We start from the raw sequence: 19,692 nt of genomic DNA, 5'->3' as shown, positions 1-19,692 counted from the left end.
TGATGATTAGTGATGTTGAACATCTTTTCATGTGCCTATTGGCCATCTGTGTATCTTCTTTGGAGAAGTGTCTGTTCATTTCCCCTGCCCATTTTTTGATAGGGTTGTTTGTTTTTTTGTTGTTCAGTTGTGTGAGTTATTTATGTATTACGGAGATTAACCCCTTGTCAGATACATGTTTTGCAAATATTTTCTCCCAGCTGGTGGGTTGTCTGTTCATCTTGATCCTGGTTTCGTTTGTCTTGTAGAAGCTCTTTAATCTGATAAAGTCCCACTTGTTTATTTTTTCTTTAGTTTTCCTAGTCTGGGTAGGCATGTCATCTGAAAAGATTCCTTTATGACCAATGTCAAATAGTGTGTTGCCTATATTTTCTTCTATGAGTTTTATAGTTTCAGGTCTCACCTTCAGGTCTTTGATCCATTTTGAGTTAATTTTTGTGAATGGCAATAGCAGATGGTCCACTTTCATTCTTTTGCATGTGGCTGTCCAGTTTTCCCAATACCATTTATTGAAGAGACTTTTCTTTCTCCATTGTATGTTCTTAGCTCCTTTGTCGAAAATTAGCTGCCCGTATATGTGTGGTTTTATTTCTGGGTTTTCAATTCTGTTCCATTGATCTGTGTGTCTGTTTTTGTACCAGTACCATGCTGTTTTGATTACTATTGCTTTGTGGGATGTTTTGAAGTCAGGGATTGTGATGCCTCCAGCTTTGTTCTTTTTTCTTAGGATCGCTTTAGCTATTCGGGGTCTTTTGTTGCCCCATATGAATTTTAGTATTCTTTTAAGAAGAAAGTGTTTTTAATGGAAAAAAGGCAGAGGTTTCTGATCATTATTTTAGTTGACTCATCTTAGAAAAAGTGTTATTTCGTTTTTGGTAACCACATGTGTCTTTTCCTCTTTAGAATGGAGATCTCCTCTCATCAGTCTCACCTCCTGCAACAACTGAATGAGCAGCGCAGGCAAGACGTGTTCTGTGACTGCAGTATCCTAGTTGAAGGGAAGGTCTTCAAAGCACATCGGAATGTATTATTTGCTAGTAGTGGCTACTTTAAAATGCTTCTTTCTCAGAATTCGAAGGAGACCAGTCAGCCAACCACGGCTACATTTCAGGCTTTCTCTCCTGACACTTTTACAGTGATCCTGGACTTCGTCTATTCCGGCAAACTCTCTCTTACTGGTCAGAATGTCATAGAAGTGATGTCAGCTGCTAGTTTCCTTCAGATGACTGATGTCATTAGTGTATGTAAGACCTTTATTAAATCTTCTTTAGACATCAGTGAGAAAGAAAAAGATCGCTATTTCAGTCTCTCTGATAAAGACGCCAATTCTAATGGTATAGAACGTTCCTCTTTTTATAGCGGTGGCTGGCGAGAAGAAAGCAGTTCTCCACCTTCTCACCTAAGCCCAGATCAAGGAACAGGTATAATAAGTGGAAAATCTTGGAGTAAGTATAATTACCATCCAGCCTCCCAAAGGAATACTCAACAACCTTTGGCCAAGCATGAACAAAGGAAAGATGCCATTAAAAAATCCAAACATTTGAGGTTGTCACAGCCTTCTGAAGTTGCCCATTATAAGTCAAGCAAACGAGAAGCACGAGCATCTGATTCTTCTAGCCACATTTCCCAGTCTGACGAACAAGCACAAATTGATGCTGAAATGGACTCTACTCCCGTTGGCTATCAGTATGGTCAAGGATCTGATGTCACATCCAGAAATTTTGCAGGTACCCAAAAAAAGAATCAGTCCCTCAGTCAGGTTCCAAGACTCCTACATAAATCAGTCTTATCTCAACATGGCCTTACTTTTAAGTGTTATGGGCAGTTGAACCAAGTGATTTTTTAAAATTTAATTTTTAAAAAATTAATTCATAAAACATAAATTAAAAAATTTTTAATTAAAAATAATATTGAATAAATTTAATAAGAGTCAAAACAATCAAGTTCTGAGATTCAAAACCCATGATTTTCTAAACCTGTGTCTATGGGTGATTAGATTACTGTTAAATGTTTAAAGCTCTTTTCTAAATGGTTTAATCCCTAACTCACATATTTTCACTTTAAATATTTTTTTTCTGAGTATTCACTGGGGAGGAGTATTTTTATACAGAAAAGTTAAATAGAGCAACCATGCATATTTGCAAAGGTTCACAGACTCAAGATCTAAAAGAAATTAGACTATATCTGATTTTTTTAAGATAGAAATATAGGGGCCAGCCCCGTGGCTTAGCGGTTGAGTGCGTGCGCTCCGCTGCCGGCGGCCCGGGTTCGGATCCCGGGTGCGCACCGAGGCACCACTCCTCCAGCCATGCTGGGGCCGCGTCCCACATACAGCAACTAGAAGGATGTGCAGCTATGACAGACAACTATGTACTGGGGCTTTGGGGGAAAAATAAATAAATAAAATCTTAAAAAAAAAAAAAAAAAAAAAGATAGAAATATAAAATTTAAAAAAAAACACACACAACCCATAACACTGATACTATAATTCTGTGTGCAGCAATAGCATGAGGCATCTCATTTTTATGATAGTAGTAACATGCAGAGAGTTTATGTAGGTTGATAGTTTCAAAGTAATCCTCCCCTCAGCCCCATAAGACTGAAGTAGAAAATAGGGATGAGAAGTGCATATCATCCAGTTTTACACCCAGTTAATCAGTTAGTAAATTTGCGTAATAGTTTACATGTGAATTTAAAGGAAACTTATGATAAAATGAAACTCTTGCAGATTATAAGATTATATATTAGATATTAGATTATATATTTTAAAATTTTTATTTTAGAAAAATTTCAAACATATACAGAAGTAAAGAGAATAGTATAATTAACCTCCATGCACCCATTACCCAGTCCCAACAACTTTCAACTCATGGCCAATCTTATTTCATCTGCACCTCTACTCCTAAGCAAATCTCAGACATCAGAAGTTTTCATCTGTAAATATTTCAGAATATATCCCTAAAATAGTCTTAAAAAAACCCCACTACAATATCATTACTGTACCTAAACAAAATTAACAATTCCTTAACAGCCACTAAATAGTCAGTCAGTAGTCACGTTTCCCTGGTTGTCATATAAAAAAATTTTTTTTTTTTTTTGATGAGAAAGATTGGCTCTGAGCTCCCATGTGTCGCCAATCCTCCTCTTTTTGCTTGAGGAAGATTGTCTCTGAGCTAACATCTGTGCCAGCCTTCCTCTGTTTTGTATGTGGGATGCCTGCCACAGCATGGCTTGATGAGCAGTGTTTTGGTCCTCACCTGGGATCCAAACCTGTGAACCCCAGGGTGCTAAAGCAGAGCGTGTGAACTTAACTACTACACCACCGGGCCAGCCCTGTCATAATAAATTTTTAAAAATAATTTGGTTGTAGATAATGTATTTTAAAATAATAGGCAACCTGACTGATCTTTACTAATCACATTTTCCTATGGGTTACTAACTTGAAAATATATGAAATTGTATATCATATCATAGAGCTTCCTGAAAGTCCTGCTGAGCTCTAACCATTGATGAAAGCAAGCAGAAATAACAGAGCAAAAATGGGAAATCTTTGTTGCATTTTAAAACAGCAAAAAGGTGATCTTTATTTGGGCTCTGCACTTTTATAATTCTAGGTTATTTATATCTAACTTCAATAATGAACAGCTGAATTTAACAGCTGATAAATTGATGAAGTTTGCCTCCAATCACAACACATATTTTGAATACATATGAGTTTTATTTTATTTTATTTTTTGTAAGGAAGATCAGCCCTGAGCTAACATCCATGTCAATCCTCCTCTTTTTGCTGAGGAAGACTGGCTCTGAGCTAACATCTATTGCCAATCCTCCTCCTTTTTTTTTTCCCCAAAGCCCCAGTAGATAGTTGTATGTCATAGTTGCACATGCTTCTAGTTGCTGTATGTGGGACGCGGCCTCAGCATGGCCGGACAAGCAGTGCGTCGGTGCGTGCCCGGGATCCGAACCTGGGCCGCCAGTAGCGGAGCACGAGCACGTAACCGCTACGCCATGGGGCCAGCCCCTACATATGAGTTTTAAAACCAAAAATTAGGGGCCAGGCCAGTGGTGCAAGTGGTTAAGTGCGCCCGCCCCGCTGTGGCGGCCTGGGGGGGGTCGCTGGTTCGGATCCTGGGCGCGGACCGATGCACTGCTTGGCAAGCCATGCTGTGGCAGTGTCCCATATAAAGTAGAGGAAGATGGGCATGGATGTTAGCCCAGGGCCAGTCTTCCTCAGCAAAAAAAGAGGAGGATTGGCATATGTTAGCTCAGGGCCGATCTTCCTCACAAAAAAAAAAAAAATTAAAGATGCTTGAAATTTTTTCACCTTTAAAAGAAAAGTATTACAAGTGTATGAACAGTAAAGGCCAGGGGATAAAAATATGTAAATAAAACAAATTACTTAAAAGCTTAAATATTAAATACTTTTACTTTTGAATTGTGTCTACAGTTTTAAAATCCAGTACTACCTTTTCGCATTTAAAATTTAGTGATTCTATGACATTAAATAAAAAGATAAGTGTGACAGTCTAAATTTACCCAGACTTTGTAAATATATCAAACACTGAAGTTATATTTCTGTACTTTGGATTACATTGACAAGCTAGTCTTAATAAAATTTCTTTCTTCTTCTCTCCTACCTTTCTGAGAGTCAACTCACCAACTCCTTTTGGATGCTTTATGTTATTAGAATTGTTATTATGAACTTTCCAGTGATTTAATCAAACTGTCTCCTCACAGATGATCTGCCCAGGATGCGATTCAAGTGCCCATACTGTACGCATGTGGTGAAGCGGAAAGCAGACCTAAAGCGCCACCTTCGTTGTCACACAGGAGAGAGGCCCTATCCATGTCAAGCTTGTGGAAAAAGATTTAGCAGGCTAGACCATTTAAGTAGCCATTTTCGAACAGTATGTATATGATTTTTCATCATTTTACTTCTTAAGAAATATGTGCATTTATCTGTTTTAGGATAACCTAATTTACTGAGGGAAATCTTTTCATACAAGTCTGTACTAAAAAATTTTCCAACTTAATGTTTTTACTTTGCACATAATGCATAATTTAATATGTACACATTGATTTTTATTCTCCTTTGAGACCTCAAAGTAAGAGATATTCTTTTGAATATCCATTTTAATTCACTGAAAATCTAATATGTTTTTATATACTGGTCTTTTCAGAGCCAAAGACAATGTAAACTGTAAAAATATTTTAAATGTCTCGGTCAGAATCACCACTTCAGATATTCAGCATCTACTAGTGATTTCTTGAGTCCTTATCTGGTAGGTTCTCGGTCTAGTTTCTGCTGTCCAACCTCTTTCCACTACACCCCTTTCTAGTCTCTCTAGTTTCTCTATAATCTGAAGGAAGGAGCAAGGTGAGCAGTAGAGCCATTCCCACCCAGAGCCTGGACTGTCAGCCGTCAGAAAAATCTCAGGGAACTTGCTGTTCAATGCTCTGCTGGTTTAATAAGGTAGTGACATTGGAATTATTCTGCTGTTCATCTTGCAGCAAGAATTTTTTCCAAAATCTATGTTCTATTACTCATCCTTTTATTCCATTTATACAAACTCATTTTAATTTTAAAGGACACCAAGTCACTTAAGGTGATTTCTTCTTGTGTTGCTTTATAGTTAGTTACTCAACAAATATGTTTTGAGCACCTATGTGCCAGCCCCTTTTCTAAGTGCTAGGTATACAGCAGTGAGCAGAACAGACAAAATCTCTGCCTTCATCAATCTCATGAAGCTAGATTTTTTTAAATTAAAAACAACCTTTTATTATCACAAAAGCAATGAATATGTATTATAAAAAGTAAAAATAATAAGATAAAAATACCATATTTTTATCACCCAGATATTACCATTCATAATACTTTACCGTATGCATATATATGGTTTTTTGTTTTTCCAAAATTAGATCATACTGTACATGCTATTTTATAACCTTTCTTTAGTGACTGGTCTCTACCTTTCTCCATCACAATAAAATTTTATATAACACCCACTTCAATTTCAAATTTCCCCATAATCCCCTAAATACCTTTTATAGCTGTTTATCCAAGCCAGAATCCAATCCAGAACCATGTATTCCATCTCATTTTTAGGTCCCTTAAATATGTTTTTTAAACTAGCATAGTTCCCCCCACCCCCTTTTTTTTCCACAACACTGTATCACTGAAGATATTGAGCCAATTGTTTCATCAACTATCCTACCTCTGGATTTTTCTGCTTGCTTTCACATTGTGTCATTTAGCTTCTTCTTCTATCCCCCTTGCATTTTCTGTAAACTAAAACTTTTATCCAAAGGCTTAATGGATTTAGGTTAAATACTTTGGGCTAGAACACATCAAGGGTGAAATTGTCTATTTCATGTTGTGTCACATTAGGAGACACATAATATCTGGTGGACCCATCCTTCATGTTGTTAAGAGTCATCACTGGATTAGGGTGATGATACTGTGATCTCACCATTGTACAGTTAAAGGTGCTGCCTTGTGATTAGAAAGGAATCTGTGTGGAGCTATTTTGGTATTATATGACTATCCATTTCCTCATCAACCTTTCATTTAGTGGTATTAACACCAATTGATAATCTCTGTCCCAATTATTAATTTTACTTGGAGTTGTGGAATGATTTACTAATTTTATCCTTCCTTCTACCTTATTAGCTGGAATTCTATAAAGTAAAGCTTTTGCTCATCACTTTGGGCTATTTGGTTACTTTGAAATAGGGTTCCTACAGGAGCAGCAGGATAAATGTTTAATTCTTTCCCTTTAATTACCAATTTTCAAAGTAAAGAGTTGATTTAATAGTAGCCTCAAATGATAGATGAGTTTTTTTTATGGCTTTTTTTGAATAGCATATGGTCTCATGAATTTTCATTGGTTCATTGTGTTTGGATCCATAACAGTTATTATTATTTTTGATACTCAGATTTTCAGTTTTGTCCAGTGGGAATACCTTGAAGTTGGCTCTTGTGTGCTTTTGTCATAACTCCATTAAATTTTGCAAGTGTCCTTGTTCTCTGGCTCCAAAAGAGCCCTAAGCTCATCTTCTACTTTCTCTGCCACAAAACCGGGATCAACCATTTCTCAAAGGAGCTTTGGTTCCTTTTAGTGGAGAGTGAAATTAGAAACCAAAATTTGGACACCTAGGGTGCTCATTGTTATTAGGGTGTCATTCTTTTCAGACTGTTTCAGTGGACAGAGCTAGAAGATATATATTTTTTAAATAATAAGTTCATGATGATATTTTCAATTTTAACATTATTATAGTGTTTCACTTAATTTCTTTGACTTCATAATTGCATTGGAATTGGGAGGGGGTGGATGAACATGAATCTCTGTCAGAACTTTGTAACAAAAACAATGCTTCTTATGATAACCATACTATTACTATCTCAGGAGAAATAAGGGTACACTCAAATTGTGTACTTTTAGTATTTACCGATTGATATATCAGTGGTTAGGCAAAAGATAATAACTGTCCTCAGTGGTAGTCCCATACATTTTTAGATATTTTACCAGACTGTATTAGTTCTCTTGGTTTTTCTACTCTTTGTGTTTGGTGGCCTACTTCTGTCCATACTGTTCTGACTTTATCTAAATGAATATGCCATAAATGTTAATTCTGCATTATTCAATTAATTAGAATAATTTTTAGATTAGAACCTATAATCTATTGCTCTGACAGCTATTGAACAAAGTTGTTTATTACCAACTATAATACATAACTATTCATCAATTACAGATTTTTCCCAAATATTTCACACATATTAACTCATTTGGTCCTCACAACCTGATTTGTAACCCCACTAAGGGGATTAATGGGGATTGTATTGCCCAGTAAGGAAGCAGGCAGGGATAATAATAGGCTGATATGTAGCAGAACCACCACAGTGGTTGTTTATAACCAGTGTCCATTCTGATTAGTCAGGCTTCTATTCTGTTTGGATGGTGCCCATACCTTACCAGTTGTTAAATATTTTGACTCTTGCCCTAGAAGCAGGTTTATAATGTTTTAAATTACTTGCTTCAAGATACATGGTTAGGGCCGGCCCCGTGGCTTAGCGGTTGGGTGCGTGCTCTCCGCTGCCGGTGGCCCGGGTTCGGATCCCGGGTGCACACTGAGGCACCGCTCCTCCGGCCATGCTGAGGCCGCATCCCACATACAGCAACTAGAAGGATGTGCAGCTATGACAGACAACTATGTACTGGGGCTTTGGGGGAAAAATAAATAAATAAAATCTTTAAAAAAGATACATGGTTAGTAAATGACTAGGTAAGTGACAAAACCAGGACTAGAACCCAAGCCTTCCAATTTCTAGTCCAGCCCTCCTTCTGCCAGATCTTTCCTTAATAAAAGTGGCAGCAGTGCTTCTGTCCAAAAATGTTTTTTCATAAAATTAAATTTGATTAAAAAAAATTTTCTTTCTCTAGAAAAATAACAAAAATGTAATACTCACATGAAATAAGAGGTTTTTTTCCCCCAAATTAAGATTTATAAAGTCCTTAAAATAGTACACAGCATATATTAAGTGCTTGCAATTATTGTTAATCTGGGTAGGTATCTCTTCTTACCTCAGATATCAAAATACTAATGGATTAAGGGATATGTGAAATTATTAAATATTTAATATTAATCATAAAAACATTATAGCCATTATTTATAGAAAGCTGGTTTTAGTATTTCTGTGACATCAATTTATCACCAAAACCTGTGATCTTTTTCTAATAACTAGATATTAATTTAATATTAATGCTTGGCTTTGAACATCTTAAGTTTATGAACTGGTACCTAGAATATCAAACTGTCTTGCTTTTGAAAAATCCTTTTTTTCACTATTTAAATCTCTACACAGATTCACCAGGCATGCAAACTAATCTGCAGAAAATGCAAACGCCATGTGACTGATCTAACAGGTCAAGTGGTACAGGAAGGAACCAGGCGCTACAGACTCTGTAATGAGTGCCTTGCTGAAGTCGGCATAGACAGCCTCCCCATTGATTTGGAAGCTGAACAGCATCTTATGTCACCATCAGATGGAGATAAGGATTCCAGATGGCACTTGAGTGAAGATGAGAATAGATCATACGTGGAGATTGTAGAGGACGGGTCTGCTGATCTGGTCATACAACAGGTTGATGACAGTGAAGAAGAAGAAGAAAAGGAAATAAAGCCCAACATTAGGTAGTTGTAATGTGAACCAACAGAGCTGCATGTCTGCAACTTACACTGACTTCTTGTGTCTCTCTCTCCATGGTCAGAGTCTGGTTAACAAATTGATCAGACTGACTTATAAGTAATGACCTGATATAACTTGCATGCTTTCTGAACAGGCCATTGTATCCATTCTGAACTTTGTTGCCCTAAAATATGTTGCTGCACTGGAAAGAAAGACCTAGCTTGAGTTGGCATGATGGATGAACAATTAATCCTCTTACTTTTATTACAGAGATACCTTTTTCTTTTAATATTGGAAGATCTACTTAGTAAACTCTTCTCAAAGAAAATATTTTAAATAAATTTACCACAACCAAACTTTACATAAGATAATTTCAAGGTGTTTCAAAAACACATAAACTACCAATATTGAATTTTCACAGGGAACCAGGTAAGAGCACATTTAAGGGTCTGGCACCCTCCTGACTGACCTAATAAGTCTTTCTGTTAACTTCCGAAATAAAACAACCTATCATTATTCTAATATCCTAAATGTTTTAGGATTATGGCAGAAGACAAATCTAAACTGTTTGAAATTGTTCATATTTGAAATTTTTGTCATTAAGTTAAAAATTAGTCTTATGTAGTTAGTATTGTTTAAAAAAAAAAAACCAAAAACCTAAAGTAGAGTTAAGAACTTTTACCAGTTCTTAAGAGTGATTTCTAACATTTATGTACTGCTGTATAATTTATCAAGTGCTCTCTCATATTTTCTCACCTAATCAGCACGGTAAATATTGTTGTCTCTGATTTACAAATGAGGAAATTAAGGTCAGAAAGTTTAAGTGGTGGGACTGGTGACTAGCAGGTTTTGATTTTAAACGGTCCTCTTTCAACTTTCTCTCCTTGTATTGTCTCCTGAAATGCCGAAGAATTAAGTCAAATCTCACCAATCTGCAGTAATTATAAAAAGAAGCCTATCAGAATTAGAAAGTATAAAAGAAAAAGAATTTCATCATCTTCAACAACATATAATATCTTGAACTAGAGTTATTCAAATAGTCCTAAATAATGTCCCTACAGTATCTATTGACATGTTTTTATGTCGTTATTTATATGTAATTTTTATATATAAAACTATTTGAGCAAGTTATTCTCTTAAATGCTTTAAGCATTTTTGCTTGTTTATATAATTTTTCAAAACAAACTTTTCTCTTACGATAAAAAGTTAAGTTTAAACTCCTCCTCTGCATGAATTATGAAACATTCCAAAATTATAGTTAAATTGGAGGATTATTTTAGTTCTAAAGATAAAATCTAAATACCAGAAGAACTGACCTTCATAAAGGTCTCTGCAAGTTATCACAGTTAAGCTTGATGTAATTTAATTTTGATAGAGACTCCATGTATTACAGTGTATTTGTAAATGCCATGGCATACCTCAAGACGATACTTTCTATGTTTTTTTCTCTTATTCTTTAATTAATGATTGTCCTTAATACCAATTTGTGGGCTGAAATGGTTAATTTCTTTTAAAATTTTTTATAAATAGATGAATAACAACTTTGTTTTATGGTACTTAATTCTGAGACTCAAGATTCCCCTGATGGTAAATTTCCAGTTGCTTCAAGACTGGATGATGTGCATGAGTTCATTGTTCTCCCAACATAACCATTCCTGAATCAGGATTCTTAACAATTAAGTTGTATCCAAATGAGGAAGGGAACACTTGTCATTCTCTAGTCTCACCAGATGATTGGAACATCTTTCAAAATTATAATCTGATTTTTAGTCGTTGGAAAAATGACTGATTTGAGCTTTATTCATAGAAATGACGTAGTGCTTGCATGTATACACTCTAATGCACTTTATGATCTAAATTTTTTTATGCTATTATCTTTTGCATGCAGATTTTATATACATCAGCATGAATGTCAGCAAAGTCCACTGAACACAGTGCCACCAGCACTTATAGAGCCTTATCAGAAATAACGCTTTCTCATAATTGTTTATAACAAGCATCAAGCAATCCCCACAAAACAGCTAAGTTCACCCAACTAGACAGCGCATCTGTTCTATTATTTTAGTATCATAAAAGAACATTCGTGACATGTTTGTAAGTTGTAAATAATAACTTATCATATCATATATACCTAAGACCTTAGAGACCAATTCTTTCCTAGAGTGAAACTGTCTATGAATGTTTCTTAGAAAACTGAATTCTTTGGCTTTTAAATGTGGGAAAATGTTACATAGGGGTATAATCTGTTAATATAAGCTTTATTTATGCCAAGAATTTTTTTTTAATGTTAGGAAAATAATGAGAGTTAGACCAAAGTTTGCTCTTACAATAATGCTGTTTATCAGCTTCTGAAGGCCCTTCTAACTCTATGGTCCTCAAGAGTGTCTGGTTGATGGGATGATGTTTTGCAAATATAAAGCACCAGTCCAGTTGTGCCTAGTGTCTGGAGGAAGCAAAATGGACTAGATTAGCAGTTTAAAAGATTTTTTTTTTTTACCCAAGAAACCTTTTTTTGAAATGAATTGTTTCATAGAGAAGTTCAATCTTGAAGGGAGAAACTAAAATCAGAGCTGCTCTGGTTAAAGCTCCCTACAGGCCTTTCCCCAGACACCTCTGCAGAGCTCAGGAGTACGGCATTGAAAACCTTGGAACAAGATAACGTTTTGAATTCCCTTTGAGCATTGCAGTCTCATTTCCTTACTCCTCTTACTGTGCTTATAAGCCAGTAACAGTAGGGTCTTTCAGAGCCGCAAATCACATCCTTAGTATACAATGCTCCTTCTATAGTTATCATGTCTTAAGACTTTTCAAGAACAAATTTTTCAATATTATATTTTTGAGTAATGAAATCAAAACAAATAGAGTTACTGCTTTTATGTTACCAAGTTACTGCTTAATGGATGAAAAAGTTTGGTGTTTCAATTACTTATGAGCTCAGAACTGAATGCATTAAAGTTATTTTGCCAAGTCATGCTAAGATATATTGAAACTTCCACTCATATTGGGTTTTTATGTGTATATATTTTTGAGTCCTAAAATTAATACTATGGAAAACCACTAAAAACAGTACAGCATAAGATGTGTTTAACTGGGAAGGGTCATAATAATAGGTACTGGAGGACCAAACTTTAGATTATAAATGGAAAGTTCTATGTTATTTTATATTGGAGTGGATCAGTATTACTATTTATCATTTATATAGCATTTTATATTTGCAAAATATTTAATAATTTTTATGTTATTCTTTATATATCTATGAAATAGGACAGTTATCCCACATGAAAGGTCAAGAAATTGAGGCACAGACAGTAAAGCAACCTACCTGAGACAACCCAGTGAAACAATGGCAAAAATAGGAATTAGAATGATCAGATTTTCTGAATCCTAGAATATCAGCTTAATTCTCTGAGGTGTGTTTGTAAGATGACTTTATACAAATAACAGTCAATTGTTTTAAAGCTGACATTATTGTATGTGGATAAATCCTATACAGAATAAATATTATGTAAAGGATGAGACTTTAATTACAAGAGTTTCAATGATAAAATTCAGATTATCACAGAAGTGGCACTACTTAGCCAGCAGCTTTATATATTGTGAAGTATAATTAATATTTTATTTTGATCAGGAGTTTCTTAACTATTCATGCTAATGGAGCCATGAATAGACCAGGAAAATGAAATCCACCGAGGATCTATAAACTTCATTTTCTAACATGTTAGTCACTTTCTCCCTACAGAACTTGTATTAATGCCAACAAAAAGTCAAATATGTTAATAAGCAATAAACCATGAGAGAAGCCACAGGCCTCTTAACTTTTAAAGGCAAATTATTTGAAATGTACTTACTTAAATCACATGATAACACTTTCCCCATCCCTTTTTGTTTTATTCACACCAGTAAAAGCCTTTGGATACTTTATCACCTTTACATAGGAAAACAGTGACCAGGGTAATGCCAGTCACCTCTTTACCTTTGGATTTGATTAGATCATTTGCAAACATTATTACGTTGAATACAGATTGTAAAGTTCATCTAAGAATTGATTATACTTGGTTTTGCTCTTTCAGATTTCTAGATACACAAATCCATTATACAGTTTCTTGATTTTTCCCATTGGGAAAATCTTTTAATTTCTTATTGATGTTATTTACAGCTACTTAATTCCTTTATTAAAGAGTAAGTTATTTTTATTCAGCCCGTAAGGGAAAAAAATGGAACAACATTTCTGCCTAAACCATAGCTCTCAACCTCGGCTGCACATTAGAGTCACTTGTGGAGCTTTTAAAAATACAGATGCCTAGGAAAATCAGAATTTCTGGCAGATGGGGTCTGGGCATAAATATTTTCCAAAATCTTCCCAGCATTTTTTATGTGCAAAATAGGTCCTCTATGCAAAGTTTCCCTCTGTCCTCCCCACACAGATGCTAGGGATGGGTGCCCAAAGTGGACCATTTGACCTTCCAGTCGACTGCATCTCAACCCTATCAATAAGGAAAAAGTTTTACAATATGAAGTCCAGTCCAAGAAAATATTTATTTTTGTGAAATTTCAAGATACTATGTATGATTTCCTGAGTTAAAGTTTTTATTAGGGATAAACAATGACACTCTAAATTATTGGGTAGTCTTACAATAGCCCATTTTTACTTTGGGATGCATTTGGATTTTATTTGATTATAGGCATTGCATTCTGGGAATTCACACAGTACTTCAGATTAATAAAAGAATTATATTAGGAATATGTGACTGAAATACTATATCCTGAAATTTTGCAAGCTTTAATGTTTTCTTTGCTTTTGAAAAGGGAAGCAGAACACTCTCTAAGCACTATGGAGCTTAACTGCTACACATTAGATATGTATCCATGAATTGAATTAAATCATTTTTTTAAAAATTCAAGTTAAATGTCACACTAGAGAAGTAGGACTCAATTCTAAGATGTGTTATTTAAAGAAGCTTTCGGACAAATCTGGAAACAAAAATAAATTTCTTCTTTACCTTTTCAAGTATTGCCATTAAAAATTTATTTTAAAAATAACTTTAAACGACTTTTGAGTAGAGTAACCATCCTCATTTCCACTTTTAAAGTTATGTTTGCAATTCAAACACAAGTATATTCCTTCAGCAGTATTGTATATACAGACACTCCCTCGCTTAGTCTCCTACAGAAAAGAATTGCATCCAATAACGAAGTGGTTCTTTTTTACATAATTCAAAAAGGTTAAATGCTGAAATAAAATAAAATAGATACTGTGCCTTTTGTTGCGCATTTGAGTTGACTTAAAACATTTTTTTTCCCCTGGAGAAAAAAACGCCACAAGAACCACGGCATTGGAAAATGGCGCCTGTAAGTATTGGCACCAGACGCTCCAGTATTTTGGGGCCATGTTAAAAAATGAAAGCCTGGGGTTTTTTTCCCTAACCAGCAGCGACATTTATTCACGTTCAGGCGGGTGACCGGCGTGGCTTTATATTTTATTTTCAGGGACGACTACACCAGTGTGTGGGATTAAGGAGTAGGAACCTTTTTCCTTTTCAGTTCCCCCACAACTACTTCTCCTGGAAGTTATCACAGAGTTGGGGGCCGCTGGACCCTCGGAGAGGCCCCCGACCTACCAGACACCCCTAATGCTAGTTTGGGGGGTGAAGGAGGAATTTAAAGTCTTCTGTCCTACGTAGTGGGCGCCCAATAAAGAGCCCACATTTGCCGAGTACCTACTAGATCGCGGTCCTCTGCGGTAGGCACTCGCACCGTCCCCATTTAAAACAGAAGTAACGTGAGGCTTCAGAAGTTGAATGACTGACCCAAAAGCCACCACCAACTCAGAGCTCTCTGGGGATTCGAGCCCAAAAATGGGATGCGGTAGCCAGTGCTCTACTGCCAGAGAGAGCCAGTCTATTTCATCCTGACTCTCGGTTATAATACTGTGGTCGTGGTCTGTGCAACGAAGCACTTTATCACCTTGGGGGTCCCCTTCAACACACAGCGGGGACAGCACCTGCAACTGGGAGAGGTGGCTTGTCGGCCAATAAAAGCCTTACGCGCGGGTGGCCCGGTAGCTTAGTGGTTAAGTTCACGCCCTCTGCTTTGGCGGCCCTGGGGTTGGGGTTCCTCAGTTCGGATTCCAGGCGCAGACCTACACACCACTTATCAAGCCATGCCGTGGCAGGTGTCCCACGTATAAAGTAGAGGAGGATGGGCACGAATGTTAGCCCAGGGCCAATCATCTTAGGCACTCCCTGCAGTCAAGCCAATAGGAACTGGGAAAAGACACCCTGGGCAGAACCTGGACCTGCCATTGGAGAGAATGACTCCCACTCTGGGAATTTATGCTGGTCAGCTTCCACCAGGGGCACCTCACTGACCGTCTCAAGTTTACCCAGAGTGCCTGCCTTTTCTCTATTCTTTCTTCCTCTATTACCTCCCTCTCCTCTTTTCTTTTTGAGGGGGTCATAACCCTTTTAAGAGAAACATTGAGCAACAAATGTTTTTAACTTGACAGCCCTGTAAAGTTGGCACTATTATGGCAGATGAAGAAACTGGATTAGAGTGGTGAAAAGAATGGGCCAAGATCAGTTTGGAAGTTTCAAGAAAAACTGGAAGCAGAGGCCTTGGCTCCTACCGTAATGTAATACACACAGAAATATCCACATATTGAAGATGAAGCATTTATAATGACTTCAGGAGCCCCATCACATGCAAGGCAGAGGAATAAATGAAGTCCTGGAGGAACTTTACACTCCAGCTGGGGAGACATACATATGGCCAATAATGATGTGAGGTAGAAAGCACCAAGTGCCAGAAGTACATCCATTTATTCATTCAACAAATATCTTAGTATCTACCATTTGTAGCCTCCTCCAAGCACCCAAATCCCTAGATGGAATTCAGACAAATAATTCGGGCAGGAAGAGTTTTGTTTTTACACAAAGATGAATATAGATAAAAATGGTCGTTAATCCCAACATGCAAATAACCTCTGCTGATACTTAAAAAACGGACGATTTTGAGCTATGCCTTGAAGAATGGAAAGGACACCAATTAGGAGACACAATGAAGGGAAAAGACAGTTGGTCAATATAACTGAGGAAAACTAGCAAATAGCTGAGTGCAGGGAATGGAAGTGTGGGCGGAGTCCAAGACAACTCCAGTCTGGAGAGTGGGAGGATAAGGGCACTATTGATAGAAATAAAGAAAGTAGAATTTGGATATGAAAACCTGACATAAAGGATCTCTCCCTAAAGAGCATGTCACGAGGGGCTTTGGAATCAGGAAGACCTGGATTAAGTGTCACTGAAACAGACCACTACAAGAAACAGACCACTTCAAAGAAGGTATACAAAATAACCAGGAGCCAGTTCCCTCACTCCTTAAAGTGCTTGCAACTTCAAAGGGGAGTTGACTACATATATTAATTGACTTAAGGAACTTTATGCAGCAATGTATCGGTAAATTTAAAATGTCTGCGTATTTCATTGGAACTGAGAGGACCCAGTAAAGCAGGGATCAAGCAGGTGGGATGAGTCCAAATAGCTTCTAAGAGGTGAATTTCCAGTTACATATATTGAAAAAGGACAAGATTGGCAGGTAAGAATCTGGGCAAAAGAATAGTTAGATCTACAAAACAGAAAGTAGATTAGTGGGGGGCCAGCCCTGTGGCGTAGTGGTTAAGTTCACATGCTCCACTTCGGCAGCCCAAGGTTCACAGGTTCGAATCCTAGGTGTGGACTGACGCACTGCTCATCAAGCCATGCTGTGGCGGCATCCCACATACAAAATAGAAGAAGATGGGCACAGATGTTAGCTCAGAGCCAACCTTACTCAGCAAAAAGAGGAAGACCAGCAACAGATGTTAGCTCAGGGCCAATCTTCCTCACTAAAAAAAAAAAAGAAGAAAGTAAATTAGTGGTTGGTTAGGTTTTTTTTTTTTTTTTTTTTGTGAGGAGATCAGCCCTGTGCTAACATCCGCCAATCCTCCTCTTTTTTTGCTGAGGAAGACGGCCCTGGGCTAACATCTGTGCCCATCTTCCTCCACTTTATATGGGACGCCGCCACAGCATGGCTTGCCAAGCAGTGCGTCGGTGCGCGCCCGGGATCCGAACCAGCGAACCCCGGGCCGCCGCAGCGGAGCACGCGCACTTAACCGCTTGCGCCACCGGGCCGGCCCCTAGTGGTTGGTTAGGGATGGGAGGGATGGGGGGATGAGGGTGGGAGGTGACTGCTTAAATACTAGTGTGTTTCTTTTTGAAGTGAAAATGTTCTAAAATTCATTGTAGCGATGATGCACAACTGTGAAAATATACTAAAAACTGCTGAATGGCTGAATTGTATGGTATGTGAATTATGTCTCAATAAAGGTGTTACGAAAACAAAGAGAAAAAAAATCTGGGCAAAAACTCAAGGGTAGTTACTGGTGAGTTATTTTGGTGTGAACTTGCCTGGTGGGTGATAGTGGGTGGGCTGCACTGGTACTGAGAGAAGACTCTGGAGAGGCCATGGTAAAATGATATAGGCAGAAACACAGTCACCCAATAATTTGTCTTTCTTCTCATTGTGATACACCCCCTGAATGTTTAATACTGTGAGCTGAAAAGGAATCAGGAACAGATAATAAACAGAAGGGAGCCTCCTAGACAGGCAATTGGTTTGGCATAAATGGATGGGCACAGCTTTTGAATAGATGCTCAACTCGGATGTGGAAGAAACTAGGTTAACAGAGGAAAGACCCGGAGTAGAGAAGCAGGAAAGGAAAAGAAGTCTGAAGAGAAGGCAAGAGAGGGAGTGGCAAAAAGGAGTGGCTTTGTTTGCCTTTCTTAATAAACGGAGACTCTAGCAGAATGGCACTGGCTACCGGGTATCTCTACGCTGGCCACACCCCCTAAGCAAGCACTATGGACTTTTTAAAAAATTAAGGAGAAAAAGGGAGCTATTCGCATTTGTGCTTGTCCCGATAATAATACCAGCCCTCACAGACTGGGCATTTACCCTGTGTCAGGCACTGTCCTAAGAGCTTTATGTGTATACATTTATTTATTCCTCTCAACAACCCTACAAGAACCCTACAAGTACTATCATCACCACTTAAAATGAGGAAATTAAGGCACAGAGAGGTTAAGCAACATGCCCCAAATGGACAGTAAGTGGCAGAACCAGGACTTGAACCCCAGTGATCTCACTCCAGTTTGTGCTATTAACCACTACATCCCCAAACCCTCGAAATAAAAATGTTAGTACAGTAATGTCTAAACTCCACAGCTCCAGGTGTAATTCCAAAATGACTCCCTTTCTCTTCATTTACAAAATAAAATTCTTAACTATCCTAGCAATGCTGGGGACACCTGGTCTGTGACTAGTCATTATCTCCATGTCAGAGTTGAGGAAACTGAGCCTTAGAGAGGTTAAGAAAATTCCCCAAAGTCATATAGCTAGTGAATGACAGGGTCAGGATTTGAATCCATGACTTAACGTCCTTCAAGTTTATACTTGGAGGTAATTTTAAAAACACACACAGTTGTGTATTTATTTGGCGGTGGGAAAAAACAATTGAAATCCACTATTCTCTACTGTCTTGTCCTAAGAAACTAGATGTTTCTACAGTTAAAATATTTTTGCTAAATAACATTAGCTTTTGAACTTTTAGAATAAGCAGCAGAGAAAGTGGGGTGGTCTTTGTGAGTCATCTGTTTTAATAAAAAGAAATATAATTTGTACTGTATAATTACATCTGACTTGTTTTTACTGAACCCCGTTATACAGCACTGGTGGTAAGAGATATGGCTATGTTCTTTTTTTTTTGGCTGAGGAAGAGTCGCCCTGAGCTAACATCCATTGCCAATCTTCCTCTTTTTTCCTTTTTGCTTGAGAAAGATTAGCCCTGAGCTAACATCTGAGCCCATCTTCCTCTATTTTGTATGGGGGTAGCCACCACAGCATGGCTGACGAATGGTATAGGTCCACACCCAGGATCCGAACCTGCGAATCTGGGCCACTGAAGCAGAGCACGCCGAACTTAAACACTACACCCCAGGGCCGGCCCATGTGGCTATGCTTTTTTTCCTAGTCGAGTTTCTACTCTACTTGGCTTAATACATCCCAAGAGCTCTTCTTACTCTGGATTTGGCTCTTCCATTGCCTTCGTGGTATCCCATTGCTCATTTCACAACCAACCCCCCCAAGCAGCCCAGGATATGCAAAGGGGTCCACAAAAAAAGGGCCCCACCTCAGCCTGGTAATTCATCCTAACACAAGGTAAAGAGGTTCTTCTAGACATTTTTCGCTTGGAGGGCCACAATTCAAATTTACAAAACTTGCCTGAGAATAAAGAAGGTTAACAAGGACACTACCCCAGTGATCCTGCTATGTATTCATTTGAAGAGTTACTATTCAAATCACAGGCTCTTGGCCTAGTCTCCTTTACTTGTACTTTGTTAAATACCCAGGGAAAAATAATGCAGTGCTCAGACAGAACACTTAGAAAGTGCACAAATTCTTCCTTTTAAGTC

The 19,692-nt window shown here is 37.6% G+C and overlaps 1 protein-coding gene across 1 annotated transcript in view; it reads left to right on the top strand.

Moving 5' to 3' along the window:
- Positions 1 to 13,649, top strand: part of ZBTB8A (zinc finger and BTB domain containing 8A) — a 58,646-nt gene extending 44,997 nt beyond the window's left edge. The window contains exons 3-5 of the mRNA XM_087446368.1: positions 904 to 1,727; positions 4,738 to 4,907; positions 8,864 to 13,649. Coding sequence (XP_087302494.1) covers positions 905 to 1,727; positions 4,738 to 4,907; positions 8,864 to 9,196 — 1,326 coding nt within the window. The 5' untranslated portion in view covers position 904 and the 3' untranslated portion in view covers positions 9,197 to 13,649. The remainder of the gene's footprint in view (positions 1 to 903; positions 1,728 to 4,737; positions 4,908 to 8,863) is intronic.
- The last annotated feature ends 6,043 nt before the right edge of the window (positions 13,650 to 19,692 follow it).

The sequence above is a fragment of the Ceratotherium simum genome, chromosome 22 (assembly GCF_057802395.1).
Source record: "Ceratotherium simum simum isolate JZ-2026a chromosome 22, ASM5780239v1, whole genome shotgun sequence".
Lineage (NCBI taxonomy): Eukaryota > Metazoa > Chordata > Mammalia > Perissodactyla > Rhinocerotidae > Ceratotherium > Ceratotherium simum.
This window is presented reverse-complemented; position numbering and strand designations above follow the sequence as displayed.